We start from the raw sequence: 15361 nt of genomic DNA on the forward strand, positions 1-15361 counted from the left end.
TACTTATCAAAAACAACTCAAACAGTATGAATACAGTTAAAGTACGGTCGATAGATTGAGTTCAGTTAAGTTCAAATAAGCTGTATTTCTATAGTGCCACATACGACACAGTCATTTCAAGGCACTTTTACAGAGAAACACCGAGCAATTCCACATGAGCAGGCAAGGTGGAAATGAAAAATTCCCTTTTAACAGGAAGAAACCTGCGGAATGAGACTCAGAGGTGAAGACTTTCTACCAAACCACTCACGAAGATTAACTTTCTGCATTTTTTGCAGACCCCTACTCGGAGGTGGAAACTTTCTGCTTTTCATTTTCAGTTTCATTATTTATTTCATTTGAATGGGACATTGCATATTTATGAACAGACACCCAGTGCTGTAAATATGCCAGGTGTAGCTCAGAGCTAAACAGAGTTCTGTTTGGGGTTACAGGATGGAAAGAGAGAAAAGGAGAAGACAGAGACAGAGAGCAAGAAATAAATCCACTCTCTGCAGACTAATAGACATTTAAGACCACGAACTTCCAGTTTTGAAAGATCAAACTCAACAAGTGCAAAAGTAACTGAGAAACACAATTAGTGAATAATTATCGTGGCGAGGAAAAATTATCTCAATGAATGCATCCAACTAAAATAATACAACACTTTCACTTGTTTTGTTTTTTAACTTTACACATTTCTAAAAAAAGAAGAAAGAAAAAAGAAAGAAAAAAATACGACCGCTTGAACACTTCATAATTGTTAAAAAAAAAAAAAGAACTTTTCAAATTGACACAATCTTTGTTTTTGTTTTGAAACTACAGATTTGTAAAAACTTTATTGACAGCGGCAGGTTTACGTGCTGACGTCACGATCTTGCGTGTCTGTGGAGGAATGTGCGGAAACTTTTCCGTGTGTCGGACAGAAACTTGCGTCGAGGCAAAAACTCGGTGAAAACTTGCAGAAAGTTGCGCAAAGTTTTGCGCTGCGGAATCGGTGAGTGTGCGTGAGACGGTCGTGTGTTGTGCGGGTGCGCGGCTCTGGGCAGCGGGGGTAGTTTGTGGTCCGCAGGGTGGTTGGTGTTCGGGGTAAAATGGAGGCGGTGGGGCGGAGGAGAAGGCGCTGTCCGGGGCTGATCAGGACCATGGCTAACACTCTGCCCCCGGCCTCCTCCGGCCTCCTCCGGACACAAACTGCCCCAAACTCCCCGCAGACGTTGAGACGCGCAGATCAAAGTGAGGCAGTCGAATGTAAACGGCCAGAAAGTGGAAATTTAAGCAGAAAAGTAGTTTGAATAAAGTTTGTTTATGGAAGTTAAGTCATACAAATCTTTCCTCTCACTGTGTTATAGTTACATCTTCCACCAGTTTGTTTTCAAACAAAACTACTTTTTTGTTTTGTTCCGCGTGTTTTGAAACAACTTTTCCGTCCTCTGTTCACTTGAGATTCACACGTTTTACAAACATTTAATTAGCTTTTTGTGGCTGGTCCGAGGCTTTTTAAATGTTTTTATGTGCCCGTCGATAGTTCGGCCGAGTGATATAAACCTTAGCTGCTGTTCTAGCCTTTAATTGTGGGGTGAACGTTGTGGTTCCGTGGCCTCTGGCTGGGTCTTTAAATCGGACGATTTGTGAAGGGACTTCTGAACGTGTTTCTCTGTCGCTGTCGACTGAACCGTGGTGCTGCTTCAAAATGGCCGTCAGACCTCCTCACATTCTTTCTTCTCTCCAGGAGTTTCACTCCGCCGTCAGGTGGTACTTGTAGTTTTCAACAAACCTTGTTCAGCCCGTTTACATACTTTTAGCACGGTCTTGCCACTTTTAAACCTCGACGAGGGACTCTTCTTTTTGAAACTCGAGCACAGACGCTCCTCTTGAAACATCTGGAAAGTTTCTCTATCACACACACGTTAAAGTGACGTTACAGGACAGATAGAGTATACACATTTACACAGACACTAAATAAAAAAGGTGTGTGTGTTCTCGGAAATGTTGCCCTATCTAGGCACACAAAATATTAATAATGTTAATTCATCACACTTGTATAGGGCTTTTTTAGTAAACTCAGTCGCTTCACATAGGAGAAACAGAAATGAAGAAGGTAACAATAAATAATGAAATAAAGAGGTTAAGGAAAAGAGTCAGGATTGTAAACGTTGCAGTGTTTTATTTGATGAAAATAACTTGACACATTTCGCTTCTTTTTTTTTTTTTAACCATCCGACCATGTTATATTGACACACCAGTAAGAAGTAAAATTATGCCAAACAGCTAATGGATACCACATATAAGTGTCCCTCAGTAAAAACACTGCCTCTTAACTTTTGTGGTTCTTCTGGACTTTTTGGTTATTTAATGCCCATCCTCTGTTTACTTCTCATTTTTTAAACTGTTGCTCGTCGACTTCCTTATTTTCACTTTTATCCTCCTCCAGCCCGGGATGCCCTACAGACACTATATAGATTCCAGAACAACAATGAATATGGTTATACCTAAATGATATTTCTCCCACTTGTAATAAAAAATAAACAAATTTACATCAATGGATAGATTATTGTAGCATTCATTACAAGTTTTATAATGTAATGTTATGGTTTGATTGAGAGTCACAATGACACAGGTTGCAGCTGCACGACAAAGTGGCTAAAATGAGTCTTGAACTCGTCACCATTTGTCTCAGTAACTATATTTCGATAGGTGTGTAAACCAATGTCAACAAACTCAGGAAATATGTGTAATAACAAGTGTAATGGGGAGAAAATCAACACAGGAGAAACAGGGAAACAGGGAAAAAAAAGAAACATCTTGTTGGTAAAAAAACAGCTTTGAGAAACATCCTTTCTGAAGATACCACCTGCATGCTGATCTTTACTTCTTCCCGGAGATTTCTCTATTGTACCAGCTTTGTTTTCATTCTGTGTGTGTTATTGAACTGTCCTCCATAATTGAATCTTCCTCCAGAAGTTTACTCACACCGCATGCTGAAAAACTTGCACAACGATGGAGAATGTGTTGAAAAAAGTTTGACTCTGGCTTTAAACTGTGTGTGTGTTCATGACATAATCGGGTTCACAGCATCTCTGAGGGTCACCAGGTTTCAGGAAAAGCAACAACGCTCAGTTTAACCATCCCTGTAAGTGTTGCTTTCTAATTTATATTTGTCGTCCTGTGTGTAGTCGTTGGCCTGTGGAGGACTCAGAACATGTCGACTCAGGCCGCCTTCGCAGTGGAGATATTTCCGGTGGGGGTGCCGGTGATGGAGGATCTTCCAAGGAACACGCTGCCCGCCCCGCAGCTTGTCATGCTCGCCAACGTGGCGGCAGTGACGGCCGCGGAGGGCAGTGGTGATGGCGGCAGCGCGGCGGACGAGAAGGAAATGATGGAGCTGAAGACGGTGGGATGTAGCTACTCGGACAGCGAGGACGAAGGCATCATCAGGTGAGGGGACGGAGCTTCGTCCTCCACACGAAGCTTCGCCACAGGGACACCTGCTGACTCGACTCCTGTGTTTGTGTGACGGCAGATACAGCTACGACAACCATAACCACAGGGAGGTGTGTATCGTGGAGTATCCCGACTCTCCAGCTCCAAACGTTAAGCCTGTAGAGGAGGACGAGGGGGATCGAGCTGAGGACCTGTCTCAGCCACAAACCCCCTCCCCTCCTGCTGCAGCCAAAACACCACAGCAGGGCACCAAACGCAAAGATGGCCCCGCTGTTGCCCCAGAGAGTGCCAAGAAAAAGAAACCATTCCACTGCAAGCCGTGTCACTTCCAAGCCCAGAACGAGCAGCAGTTCGTGGAGCACCTGAGCAGCCACAGCGTCAGCAAGATGATTGTGGTGAACCGGGTCGAGGGCCGCAGCAAGACCAGGACCAAGGAGGCCGACGCCCCACAGTCTCCCACTGGCGAGCAGGCGGAGAACGGCGGCGAGGCCAACCCGGGTGACATCAAGGGGCTGATCCGGTGTGAGCGCTGCGGCTACAACACAAACCGATACGACCACTACATCGCGCACCTGAAGCACCACAGCAAGGAGGGCGACGATCACAGGTAACACCCGAGCAGCTGCGGGTCACATGGTGTCCCAAATCCTGATTTTGACATCTTTCTGACAATATTCCATTTTTTTGTTTCGATAGTCCACAATGATGAAAACGTCTTGTGTTTTCTTAGATAACAATCGGTGAGTGTGTGTTTTTGTTTTTTCTCTCTCCAGGGTTTTTAAGTGTACCCTGTGTCCATACACCACCGTTAGTCAGTACCACTGGAGGAAACACCTGAGAAATCATTTCCCCAGCAAGCTGCACACCTGCAGCCAATGTTCTTACTTCTCCGACCGCAAGAGCAACTACATCCAACACATCAGAACACACACAGGTGAGAAACTACAACTAACATGTATACACAAACGACATAGCAGTGTATGTGAGAGATAAGCTACATCAACACCCAGATGATCATTACAATTAACATAGCAACTCACACACAGGTGAGAAACTACATCCCGTGTGTGCTTGATAGGAGTTAATGGGTGCAGGTTAACAATTGTGTTTGTGTGTCACACAGGTGTGCGTCCTTTCCAGTGTCTGTACTGCGACTACTCCAGCTCCCAGAAGACCCACCTGACCCGACACATGCGTACACATTCAGGTCAGTAAACTCCACCGAGCTGAAAATGGTAGGAAAGGTTTTAGTTGTAGCTTAACATGGTATATCTACATCCTCCACTTTCGATTTGGACACTTCTAAGACTCAGAGTCTCTAATTTGTTTGTCAAAAGCACCAATGATTCACTTCATTGAGGTGCACAAAATAACACTCCTGGTCTGTGTTGATCTCAGTCGGAACTGAATGAAAGACCAGCAGTAGATTTACTTTTAGTAGCCGCAATGTGTTCATACAATTTAGTACAGCAGTGATTCGAATAGCTGCGTGATGTATGTTTGTAGTAGTCTGTTGGTTTTGTTGCTCTGACTCACTGTGGACATTTCTGTTTGTGTTGCTCTCACTGAAGCTTTCGATGTTGGATTATGACGGTAACACTGCCCCCACCCCCAACCCTCCCTGTTTGTGGTTGTTGTTGTTTTTGTGTGGAGTTAACTGGAGAGCTCGATCTGACACTCAGTATAATCTGATACTTATGTTGTATTTCATCCCGAAACACAGAAACTGTTGTTAAACTTAATTTCTCTGTGAAACAATAAACCTTAAGAACTGCAGGAAACAGGAAGTGAGCGGAGGGGGGAAAATCATCATCTCCTTAACCTTTCAGTGAGTCCTTCCATTCTGATGGATGCGTTTCAGAGGTCTTTCCATGAGTTGTGTTCACATCATAAAGTCTGATTCACTCTGCAGCTGCATCACATCTGGTTTCACTGACATGACTCCAATCAATTACTTGTGGAGTCGCCAGGCTGATGGTTCACTTCTAGTTTCCTGCATTTCTGTGAAGGTTTAATGTGTAATGAGGACAGGAAACATCAGAAGTATTTGTGTTTGAGGGTAAACATGTTGATAATGATTTAAACACTACATAAACGTAGCATTTGAAGTCAATATCTGTAAAAGTCTTGGTCTGAGAGATGAAATCAGAATAATGAGATTTAACTCCCCCGCTGCGTGACTGTTTCCTGCTTGCCCACTCATCACCTGACCCATGCAATGTAATAACTCCATGTCTCCTCTTGGTGTGCAGGCGAGCGCCCCTTCAAGTGTGAGAGCTGCACCTACCTGGCAGCCAATCAGCACGAGGTGACCCGGCACGCCAGGCAGGTCCACAATGGTCCCAAACCTCTGTCCTGCCAGTACTGCGATTACAAGACTGCTGACCGGAGCAACTTCAAAAAGCATGTAGAACTGCACATCCACCCTCGCCAGTTCCTCTGCCCGCTCTGCAAGTATGCCGCGTCCAAGAAATGCAACCTACAGTACCACATCAAGTCCCGCCATTCTGGCTGCAACGTGTCCGTGGACGTTTCCAAGGTCAAACTAAAAAAGAAACCCACTATGGGCGTAGCGGAGGAGAGCCCAGAGCCCAGAAAGGTGGAGACATCCTCCAGCGTTGAGGACGACTGCGATGTGGACGACGCAGACGAAGACTCGAGCCCAATCAACCTGTCCATCAGAAAGAGCAGTCGGGCCAGCCAGACGGTGCAGAGCAGGTCACTTGAGATGTCTGTGAAGAAATCCACCATCGCCTCTGAGAAAGAGAAGGTGGTGAGGGTAAAAGAGAAGCTGGAACCAGACAGAAAAGTCATCACAAGGCAGAAGAAGGTGGAGAAGGTCTCTGAAAGTAGCACAGCAGTCAAAGAAACTCAAACAGAAGTTGAAAACTCTGACAAGGTCAAGAGACGAGTGAAGAAGGTTTCAGGCGAGAAAGCAGCAGTTCAGGACCAACAAGAAGGATCCCAAGACCCGACAGACCAAAGGGACGCCGAGAAATGTGACCAGCAAAGATCAGAAGAAGCAAGATCGGGGAAACAGAAGGTAGAAAAAGACCATCACAAGGGGAACCAGAAAGAGAACAAAAACCTCAGCAAACCCCAAAAGTCTGTATCCAAGAAGTCTAAAAAACCCACAGAACAAGCAGAAGATCCTGCAAAACCAGACACTCATGAAAAAAGTCCAAAAGAAAAGGGGGTCAGGGTGAAGGCTGAAAAGAGGAAGGCAGGGGAGGCTTTAGATCTGTCAAACAAGTCTGACACTCTGACCAAGACCAGAAGGCTGAAAGCCAAATCTGCTCCTGAAGACACTAATAAGATTGAGTCCAACGCTGCGGTACGCAAATCCACAGGGTCCAGTTCTGGAACCCAGAAGAAGCCCCGAACAAAGAAATCTGCCAGCCTTCAGCAAACTGTGGATGCAGCCATAGATGAGGTCGTCAGTCTTTCAACTGAAGCTCACAAAAGTTCTACTGCAGGAACCTGTTCAGAAAAGACCAGACCTGGACCCCACCTAGTGGGAACTCGTTCCAGCCCAACAGGAACACAAGCCATCCCGACAGAAACCCGATCTGACGTGGCTGAGAATGGTCCTGAAAAGACTGTAGCCGGTCCTGCTTTGTCAAATGCAACCGCAACAGAAATTCCCCCAGCGCGGTTGAAGAAGCCCGCTTTGAAAGGTTCGCAGGAAGTGAAGGTTTCATCAAGCAGCAGCTCCGGTGATGTCACACCGCAACCTGGTCCAATCTTCCTGAAACCCACGTCTCCACCTCCTCTGGTGCTGCGAACCAAAGCCGCCGATCCGGAGGACGACGAGGGAATCCACAGTAGCCACGAGGGCGGCAGCGACATCAGCGACAGCGCCTCCGAAGGCAGCGACGACTCTGGTCTCCACGGCAACGATGCCTCCTCGGGAAAGATGCCCAACGACCCCGAAACGCCCACCGACGAAATCCCCACGCCAACAGAGCTCAAGAGCCACATGTGCATCTTCTGCGACCGTACATTCCCACTGGAGGTGGAGTACCGCCGTCACCTGAACCGCCACCTTGTCAACGTCTACTACATGGACTCCGCAAAGGCTTCGGAGTGAGGAGCTTCATCCTCCGCCATCGCGCTGTCCACACATTTCTTCATCAGCTGTTTCCGCACGTTTGTACCTACGAACAGATTAAATTAGACGGTTTCGCGTTCAGTCGACTCCAATCCTGAAAAGTGACCCTGAATGCGTCACGCTGCAGTTTTAAAGAGCCAAACAGACATCCTCTCTCGTCCCTGGTCCTCCAGGTTTCAGACAGCTGACCATATATATATTTACAGTAACAATCTAACAGTAGAGTAATGAGCAGTTACATGAACCTCCTGATAGAACCAATCAGCTTTCAGCTTTGCTCACCTCTTTAAGGAGTGTGCACTGGAAGAGAAACTGATCCTTACAAGGTTTTGAAGAAACTAGTTCGCACAGGACTGGTTCAAAACCCTTTTTTATCACTTTTGAGTGATTTTGTAATGTTTCTATCAGATTCAGATTTTTTCTTTACTGTGTTAGAGCTCATGACTGAAGGCAACTTCCTGTTGAATCGTGTGATGATGAATGGATCTAATAGTGATGTAATGAACGGTTGAGGCTCAGATCAAATGACTGTATGAACTCTTATATGTGTAGATGGGGGAGGGGGGGGTGCTCTGTTGTACTAATATCAGCTTTAATTGTCTCCACTTTATTCTGCTCCTTTGTTTGAAATAAAACCTGTCGTGTGCATCATGTCTAAAGAGTACATGGGGGTTGGGACATTCACACACTTTACTTTTTAATGCAACAGATAAAAAAAATCCAAACTTGTATTTCGCTTTCTTTGTGAACTCAAAATAGAACTTTACATAGGAGAAATGCAACTAAAGAAAAATAATATAACAATAAAAATGAAATGAAGTTAAGGAACAGCAAGTTTGAACAGGCGGGTTTTGTGAGGTTTTGCACCGAGTCCGTGTTCCCGATGGGTTGATGGAGTGAGTTCTAGAGGGCGGCAGCGGCAAAGGCTCGGTCCCCCAAGGTCCGGCGCTTAGCGCAGGTGGTGGGTGTGAGGAGGCCGGTGAAGTAGGCAAGTCCCTTACCGGAGCAGCTGCATGTCCAGCATCTCTGGGCGCAGCACCGTGACAACAGAGCAGCACAATACAGAGTGAAGTTATGTTAAGGCAGAAAGTTTCACTTTAAAAAGTTACCCGACGGCTGATTGAGAAAGTAAAAGTCATTAGCTTTACTTTGAAAAGCCGAATTTAACGACCATAGAAGTAATTCTCTCGCTCTCTCTCAATGCGTGCTACTTTCTTTCTCTCTGTCTCGTGTGGATTTTACAGGATATTCATGTAATAAGTTTACAACTTTGTTTCTAGAAATATTCAACTTCTCAAAGTGTTGGACCCGCACTCTAACAAAGTCTAGACTTACAGTATGTTACATGTTTATTAATTAGTTTTTATGATTTTGCTGATCTTGGAGAGAAACAGTTTCACGTAAAGCTAAAAGGACCGTATAAAGATAGTCTTTGAATTTAAATATAGTCCAATAAAGTGTGTGTTGAGTCGGCATTAATGCCATGGTTTTCCCTGAATAAATATCCATTACAAGCTTCAGTCTTCAGTAGAAAAACAATGCAATTAATTAGTAAACTTTTTTTAATCGATTGACGGCACTAAAAATAACATCCTGTTGATCTTGACAGTCTTGTTTCATGGAAACGAGTGGGACCGCTGCTTTTCGGGGCGCAGCTCCAGCCGACGGGCCAGGAACAACGTCCCCCAAATCGCTATGTGGCAGACGTGTCCGCCTTCCTTCATTTCTTCTTCCTGCTGGCCGTTCCGCTCCCCAACAGTTGTTTGCCTGGGCGCATTTTCACTTGTTTGTATGCGGGCGTGTTTCGGATGCGCTCGCCTTTCAGAGACACAATGTGGGGCAGCAGCGGTGGCGTCCTCAGGCGTGGACTTGCGGCGGCCGGACTGTGAACCTTCAGGAGGAGCTGGTCACCCTCCACCGCCGTCACCGCCAACCAGCCTGAGGAGGGAAACGGGGTCAAACAAGCCCGCAGAGCAGAAACGACCTGCAAGGCGTCTGATCGGTTTACCTGCAGACGACAGCGTGATATCAGCAGCTGCTTCCAGGTAACCTCGACCCTCCAACCTGAACTCCTGAGGAACCAGCGCAGGAAACTCCTTCATTCGCTCGCGGCCTCCCAGCGGAACCTGAAAACATAAGAAACCATGATATCCTGAGTATAATCCACACGCACCTCAACGCTCCGTCCTCGTTGCGTACGTGAACCTTCGCCACTCACCCCCAGCAGCGTGTCCCCGGCGTGTTTCTCATAGACCTGGTCGGCTTTTTCCACACTTGTGACGTGGATGGGGACCCGGGAGGAGGTCATGACTGAAAACCAGCAGGATTTGTTTCCCTGGAGAGACACGCGCAGTCAGTATCGGCCCGCCGAGGCGCCCCCTGCTGTGCTCACACTCACCTGCAGGAAGTCGATCCTGAAGAGGGCTCCGATGAACAGACTCATTTGAGGCTTCAACACAAACGTCCGAGGGATCAGGGCCTGAGACGGGACCACCAGCCGGACCTCCTGATCGCTCAGCATACTCAACACCTGGGAGAGGGACCGGCACACAGGTGAGGCAGAGACGGGGGAGGGGGAGGGGCAATGGTTCAGGCCAAGTTACTGAACCAACTTGTAATTGTTTGTAATTGAACCAACAATTACAATTACAAACGCAGAGTACACTCTGCGTTTGTAATTAATAATCCCCTTTTCTGCCCTGGATGCATATAGAATAAGCAACAACTATGAATCGTCATTACGCAGCATACACTTTGGCAAACAAAGAAAAAACATCCAGTTGTCTTACCTGTTGCTAATGCTGAGGAAGATACGGAAATTATCAACCGGCACAAATACATGGAAACAATTCTCCACAACACGCTGGCCTTTGAAGCCCATGTGGTTTTAACGTGGATTAAACTTTATACAGGTGTAAAACATTCTCTGTATTAAATGTTAACATTTACTGGTTTGGACTTTCAGCCTGCAGGCGAGACGGTTGGGCATCACTGAAATGTGTAGGAATATTGCTGACACGGCCCTTATTGACCTCACTGTCCTGCACTAAACATAGTAAATCAGTCCAGACGGCAGCTGCAATGCACCCGAACCACTTCCACAGTTCCAACTGTTTCCTTCTGCCAGTAACTGAGTAAAAGACTAACAAATGTATTTGTTCCTGTTGTGACGAGTCTTTTAAATGGCTTGGAGAATGTACGGATGCTCTGGGATTTTTGTAAGAACAAAGAGATGAAAATGTGTCCATCGTATTTGAGTTGTGTTGGTTCAGAAATGAGAATGATTCTCGTGTGTGTGTGTGTGTGTGTGTGTGTGTGTGTGTGTGTCTTACATCGAGCTCCTTGAGGATCCCGGGAGTGTCGTACAGCCAGCGAGCGTCTTTCAGTTCGTTATGGCTCAACTGCTCCTTGCAGCTGTTGGCTGTGAGGTCAAAGGTCACACAGAGGTCACGGAGAGGTCTTAAGATAGCTCCAAACAAAAGACACAAAGTAAAAAAACAACAACAACACACAGTAACAGCTGTGATGCGATCAAATATCGTGACAAACAGAATTCACCATCCATTGTTTTCCCCGTGTTCATGAAATTCATGACGATGTAACTTGACTTATTTTTTGGGCGGGGGGGGGGGGGGGGATTAGTAAACAAAACTTTGATGAAAAACAAAACATACTAAGCATATATTACATGAAATAAGCATTTGAGCATGACGAGCAGTGCAGTTCTTAAGAAAGTTCATGAAAATCAATTAAAGTCCAGTTGCAGACTCAAACACTTCACATCACCACAAACACACCAGTGCTACTCTGAAGCATGGCGGTGGCAGCATCATGTCGTAGGAATGCTCCTCAGCAGCAGGCCCTGAACGCTCGTGATGAGATGCTTTAACTTCCGCCGTGTAAAGAGATCACTGCTGCTCAAAACATCTTGTTTTTTTGTTTGTTATTGTTGGTTCAATCACCTGTCGGCCGACGCATGTCTCCGTCTTCGTCTTCTCCAAACGCTAAACTGTCCGGATCGAACTCGATCTCGTCCCGCCTGGATCCGTCTGGCCGGAACGTTCTGCCCACCCGACCTGAGCAGGTGAAGACGAGGTCAGACGGGCTTTGATGAAGCCCCACACGCCCGGCTGTCCTCTCCCCCACTCACCCACAAGGTATCCCTGCTGGCTGAAGCGCTGCAGCCGGCGGAGCTCGTCCTGCGACAGCTCGGGTTCCGCCTGCAGCCGCTCGTGGCGCCGGAACATCCTGTGCTGCGTGGGGTTGATGATGGGGAACTTCAGCAGGCTGAGAGTGGTCCCTGAACACAACACGGTAGGAGCACGCAGTCACATGACCAACAAGGGAAGCTGCAGACTGCAAAGCGGTGGAATATTTCCTGGTAATTTTCCATGGGAAGTTAAACTGGGAAATATTCGTCACAATTATGTTGGTGCGGATTTGTCCATGTCGGTATCCTGATTTAGTGTAGAAATGATTAAACACCCCGAGCATTTATGTGATATTTGTATGCCTACGTGAGTAATATGTGGAGTTTGTGCAGTCAGCTGTGTGCTATGGCAAAGTCAACCCCCCCCGTTTATTATACCCTTTATTCCCATGGAAAATTTCCAACTTGGACAACTCCAGGAATTCTGCTTTCCATCATGCTCTGGGGGGGGGGGGGGGCTTACCGGGCCACGGGCTGATGGTGGCCTTGTGGATGACGTCGGACGCTCGGGACTTGCAGTAGTCGGACTCCAGCAGCGTGTTGAAGAGCGTGGATTTCCCGGCGTTGGCGCTGCCGACCAGGTAAACGTCCCCGCTGTACTTCCAGGACCGCTGCAGACTGGTGATCAGCGTCTCCACGCCGTAGCCGGTCTTGGCGCTGATCAGGTGGACGTCGGTCACCTGCTCGCCGAAGCCGGCGTCCTGGCAGTAACGGGAGAGCTGCCGCTTGATGCGCTGCAGGTAGTTGGGCGCGTCGGCGGGCAGCAGGTCGACCTTGTTGCCGAGGACGACGACATGTTTGTTGGCGCCCACCAGCTCGGGCAGGCCGGGGACGATGGAGTCGGGCAGGTCCACCAGGTCGACGACGAGCAGCACCAGAGCGCGGAGCGGCCGGATGCGCCGCACGACATCACAATACTGCTCCCGGGAGACCTGCAGGTTCAGCGCCTGCTGGTGGTGCGTCAGCAGGTGGCAGCGCTGGCAGGTGGCCCCGCCCAGACCGTCCTCCTGCAGAAGCTTCTTGTACTTCTCGCTGGGCAGGTATCCTGGGACGCCCACGGAGGCGCAGTGCAGCATGGCGCCGCAGCCGGAGCAGCACGTGTCGCTCACCGGCTGTTCCGCATCCGGAGTGCCGACGACCCGGTGCTCACCTTTCCCCTCGCCCCCCGTCTTCTTCTTCTTCGTCTTCTTCTTCGAGGCCACCAGGCTCTCGTCCAGCGGGAAGTCCACGTCGTGGAACTGGATCAGAGAGTCGAGCTTCGGCTCCTGCACACTTTCAACGTTCAACGCCTGCAGCTGACGCTCCAAGGACCTCAGGTTTTTCTGAGGGGGGGCCAGACCAAGACCGGGACCAAGACCAAGACCAGGACCAGGACCAGGACCAGGACCAGGACCAGGACCAGGACCAGGACTAGGAACAAAGGAAGTTTTCAGCTGATTGACAAGGTCTTTTTCCTCCTGGTGGGGCTCGTTCAGATCTGGGAGAAGATCATCAGGTGTTATTTACAGGATCTGTATTCTCATTTCCTTCCGCCAAGTATTTGAACTAAACTCTTAACTCCAGAAACGTTGGGACGTTTTGTGTGCAGAGAATTTAGAACAACTTCTATAATCATATCCGTAACTTACTGATAATAATACAAATTTCTATGGGTGAGTTGACTGACGCTCTAATGTCATGGATTTGTTGGGTTTCTCTCTGTTAAAAGCGCCTAGAAATGACTGTGTTGTATGCGGTGTTATATAAATAAAGTTCAATTGAATTTCTACGTTGTACTATTTCTCTGTTTACATTCTGAATTGGTTCACTGTGACATCTTTGTTCGACCTACTAATAAAGTAATGAAGTACTGTGATCCCCTGTTGTATGGCTGTCATAGTACCTTGTGTACTACCTGCACCACTCACCTGCACAGTCCAGAAACACGAACTGCTCCTCCAGCTCCGGATCCACGGTGCTGCTCCTCGTCCCTCCGCGGTTCGCCGGGTGCTCGCGGGAGCGGCGGGGCGGCGCCGCCGCACTGCTCGCCGCAGCGGAGGAGGCGACGCGCCGGCACAGCTGGCGGCGGAGACACATCTGGACTACCTGCAACATGATGACCGCTGCCGCACGCGACCCCCGGGCACTGGCGCACGCGACTCAATTCACAACTTCCGCACCGGATGTGACGACACATTAGTCGCAGTAATTCTTTTATTTTTTGAAATAATCTTTATAAAAGTACTCCACTTGACACACATGCGCACATCAGATGTTTCATATAACGTGATGGTGGATAAAAATAGTCGATAAAATGTTAGTCAGCGATGACACAAAACGTTTTTAATATAGTGACGTCACAATTTATAAAACAGTGATAGGAGGTCTCACTCTGCGTGAAATCCTGGAAAAAACGAAGACTAGAATAAAGCAGGGGTGTCAAACATAAGGCTAGTGGCCCAAACCCGGTCTAAAAGAGGCTCCAAATCGGCCGTCAAACCACTGAATAAAAAAATTGTTTCAAAGAATAAGAAGACTTTTTCTTATAATAGACAATTCTTTAACACTGTGCGCCACAACAAAGTAAAACTTTCAGGTGTAAATTCAAAGGTTACTATAGCAATATTTTACTGGTTCGACCCACTCAAGATGAAACTGGACTGTATGTGGCCCCTGAAGTCAGATTTTGTTTAGTATTTATATTGTAAACATCTTTCTATATATTATATACACATGTATATATATATATTGTATACATCCTAATATTTGTTCAGTTATGTGCTTTTACTAAACATAACATATTTGATGTTTGGTTCCTTCTATATCAACTGGTCCTGCAATTTATCACATGTCAAAATTAGACTTTAGACTCAGTTTTCTTTATCCCTTGGGATGTAGTATTTAGTAGCCCACAATGCATTAGAATGCACCATTTAAGGTCCTTTTTTTTTTTTTTTTAAATGTTCCCGGAGAGGCCCCCAATTAGTGAGGTTTGTTCTTTCTTCGCTTGCTCCACGTCTTTGGAAAAAGGGGGTGCTCTTCTATTAGGCGGTGCTCTTCTATTAGCAACTCTACGGTAGGTCTATGGGCACGTCCTTAGTTCCTGTGCGGAGTGACACGTCCTGTCACTGAGGATCTCTGCGTGTAGTTCTGTCCTGCGGTTCTCTCCCCTCACTCGGCGTCATGTTGAAGTTGCGCTGCGCATTGAGATCCGCCGCGCTCCTGCACGCTCCTGCCGCTGCTCAGGTGAGTCCACCTGAGACCGAACCGGAACTAGGCCCGGTCCTGAACCGGAGCAGGACCCGAGTGGGTCCGAGGCCTTGAACCCATGGATTTCCTTGCAGCTGCACTGGAACTACAGGTCACACTTTCTGTGGTTTCAACACTTGCACTGCACGTATTAACTCGTTCATCCTCACCAGGTTCTGGTTCTGGTGGTTCTGGTTCTGGTTCTGACCGTGGGGCCGTTGTGGTGTCACGTGTTTGTGTTGCTGATCTTTGGACTGGACCCTGGGGTTTTACATTAACCAGCCCAGGGGCCTCACAAAGAGGACCATGAACACACCATGAACACACCATGAACACACACTAACACACACTAACACACACTAACACACAACCCCCTCCTTCCCTCCCCA

At 47.4% G+C, this 15361-nt stretch overlaps 3 protein-coding genes across 3 annotated transcripts in view; 2 read left to right on the top strand and 1 right to left on the bottom strand.

The window, feature by feature from the left end:
* The first annotated feature begins 853 nt into the window (after positions 1 to 853).
* rest (RE1-silencing transcription factor) lies at positions 854 to 8264 on the top strand. The gene is made up of 6 exons (XM_080465908.1): positions 854 to 976; positions 3156 to 3417; positions 3503 to 4030; positions 4197 to 4357; positions 4547 to 4630; positions 5676 to 8264. The coding sequence occupies exons 2-6, from the start codon at positions 3182 to 3184 to the stop codon at positions 7511 to 7513; spliced, it is 2847 nt and encodes a 948-aa protein (XP_080322034.1). The 5' UTR covers positions 854 to 976; positions 3156 to 3181; the 3' UTR covers positions 7514 to 8264.
* Positions 8219 to 13930, bottom strand: noa1 (nitric oxide associated 1). Its single transcript, XM_080465911.1, has 9 exons — positions 13652 to 13930; positions 12208 to 13221; positions 11685 to 11834; positions 11497 to 11610; positions 10867 to 10955; positions 9933 to 10064; positions 9753 to 9869; positions 9543 to 9660; positions 8219 to 9472 (listed from the first exon to the last, which is right to left on the bottom strand). The coding sequence occupies exons 1-9, from the start codon at positions 13836 to 13838 to the stop codon at positions 9255 to 9257; spliced, it is 2139 nt and encodes a 712-aa protein (XP_080322037.1). The 5' UTR covers positions 13839 to 13930; the 3' UTR covers positions 8219 to 9254.
* A 903-nt stretch (positions 13931 to 14833) lies between these two features.
* The window catches only part of nipsnap3a (nipsnap homolog 3A (C. elegans)), a 2831-nt gene continuing 2303 nt past the window's right edge, over positions 14834 to 15361 (top strand). The window contains exon 1 of the mRNA XM_080465927.1: positions 14834 to 14969. Coding sequence (XP_080322053.1) covers positions 14907 to 14969 — 63 coding nt within the window. The 5' untranslated portion in view covers positions 14834 to 14906. The remainder of the gene's footprint in view (positions 14970 to 15361) is intronic.

Source organism: Lipophrys pholis (genome assembly GCF_963383615.2).
Source record: "Lipophrys pholis genome assembly, chromosome: 6".
Lineage (NCBI taxonomy): Eukaryota > Metazoa > Chordata > Actinopteri > Blenniiformes > Blenniidae > Lipophrys > Lipophrys pholis.

Coding starts and splice junctions, on each gene's coding strand:
- rest (XM_080465908.1), top strand. CDS start 3,182: ATGTCGACTCAGGCCGCCTTCGCAGTGGAGATATTTCCGGTGGGGGTG. Junction 4,031..4,196: donor AAGGAGGGCGACGATCACAG/GTAACACCCGAG, acceptor TTCTCTCTCCAG/GGTTTTTAAGTGTACCCTGT. Junction 4,358..4,546: donor ACACATCAGAACACACACAG/GTGAGAAACTAC, acceptor TGTGTCACACAG/GTGTGCGTCCTTTCCAGTGT.
- noa1 (XM_080465911.1), bottom strand. CDS start 13,838: ATGTTGCAGGTAGTCCAGATGTGTCTCCGCCGCCAGCTGTGCCGGCGC. Junction 13,222..13,651: donor CGTGTTTCTGGACTGTGCAG/GTGAGTGGTGCA, acceptor ATCTTCTCCCAG/ATCTGAACGAGCCCCACCAG. Junction 11,835..12,207: donor CACCATCAGCCCGTGGCCCG/GTAAGCCCCCCC, acceptor TGTTGTGTTCAG/GGACCACTCTCAGCCTGCTG.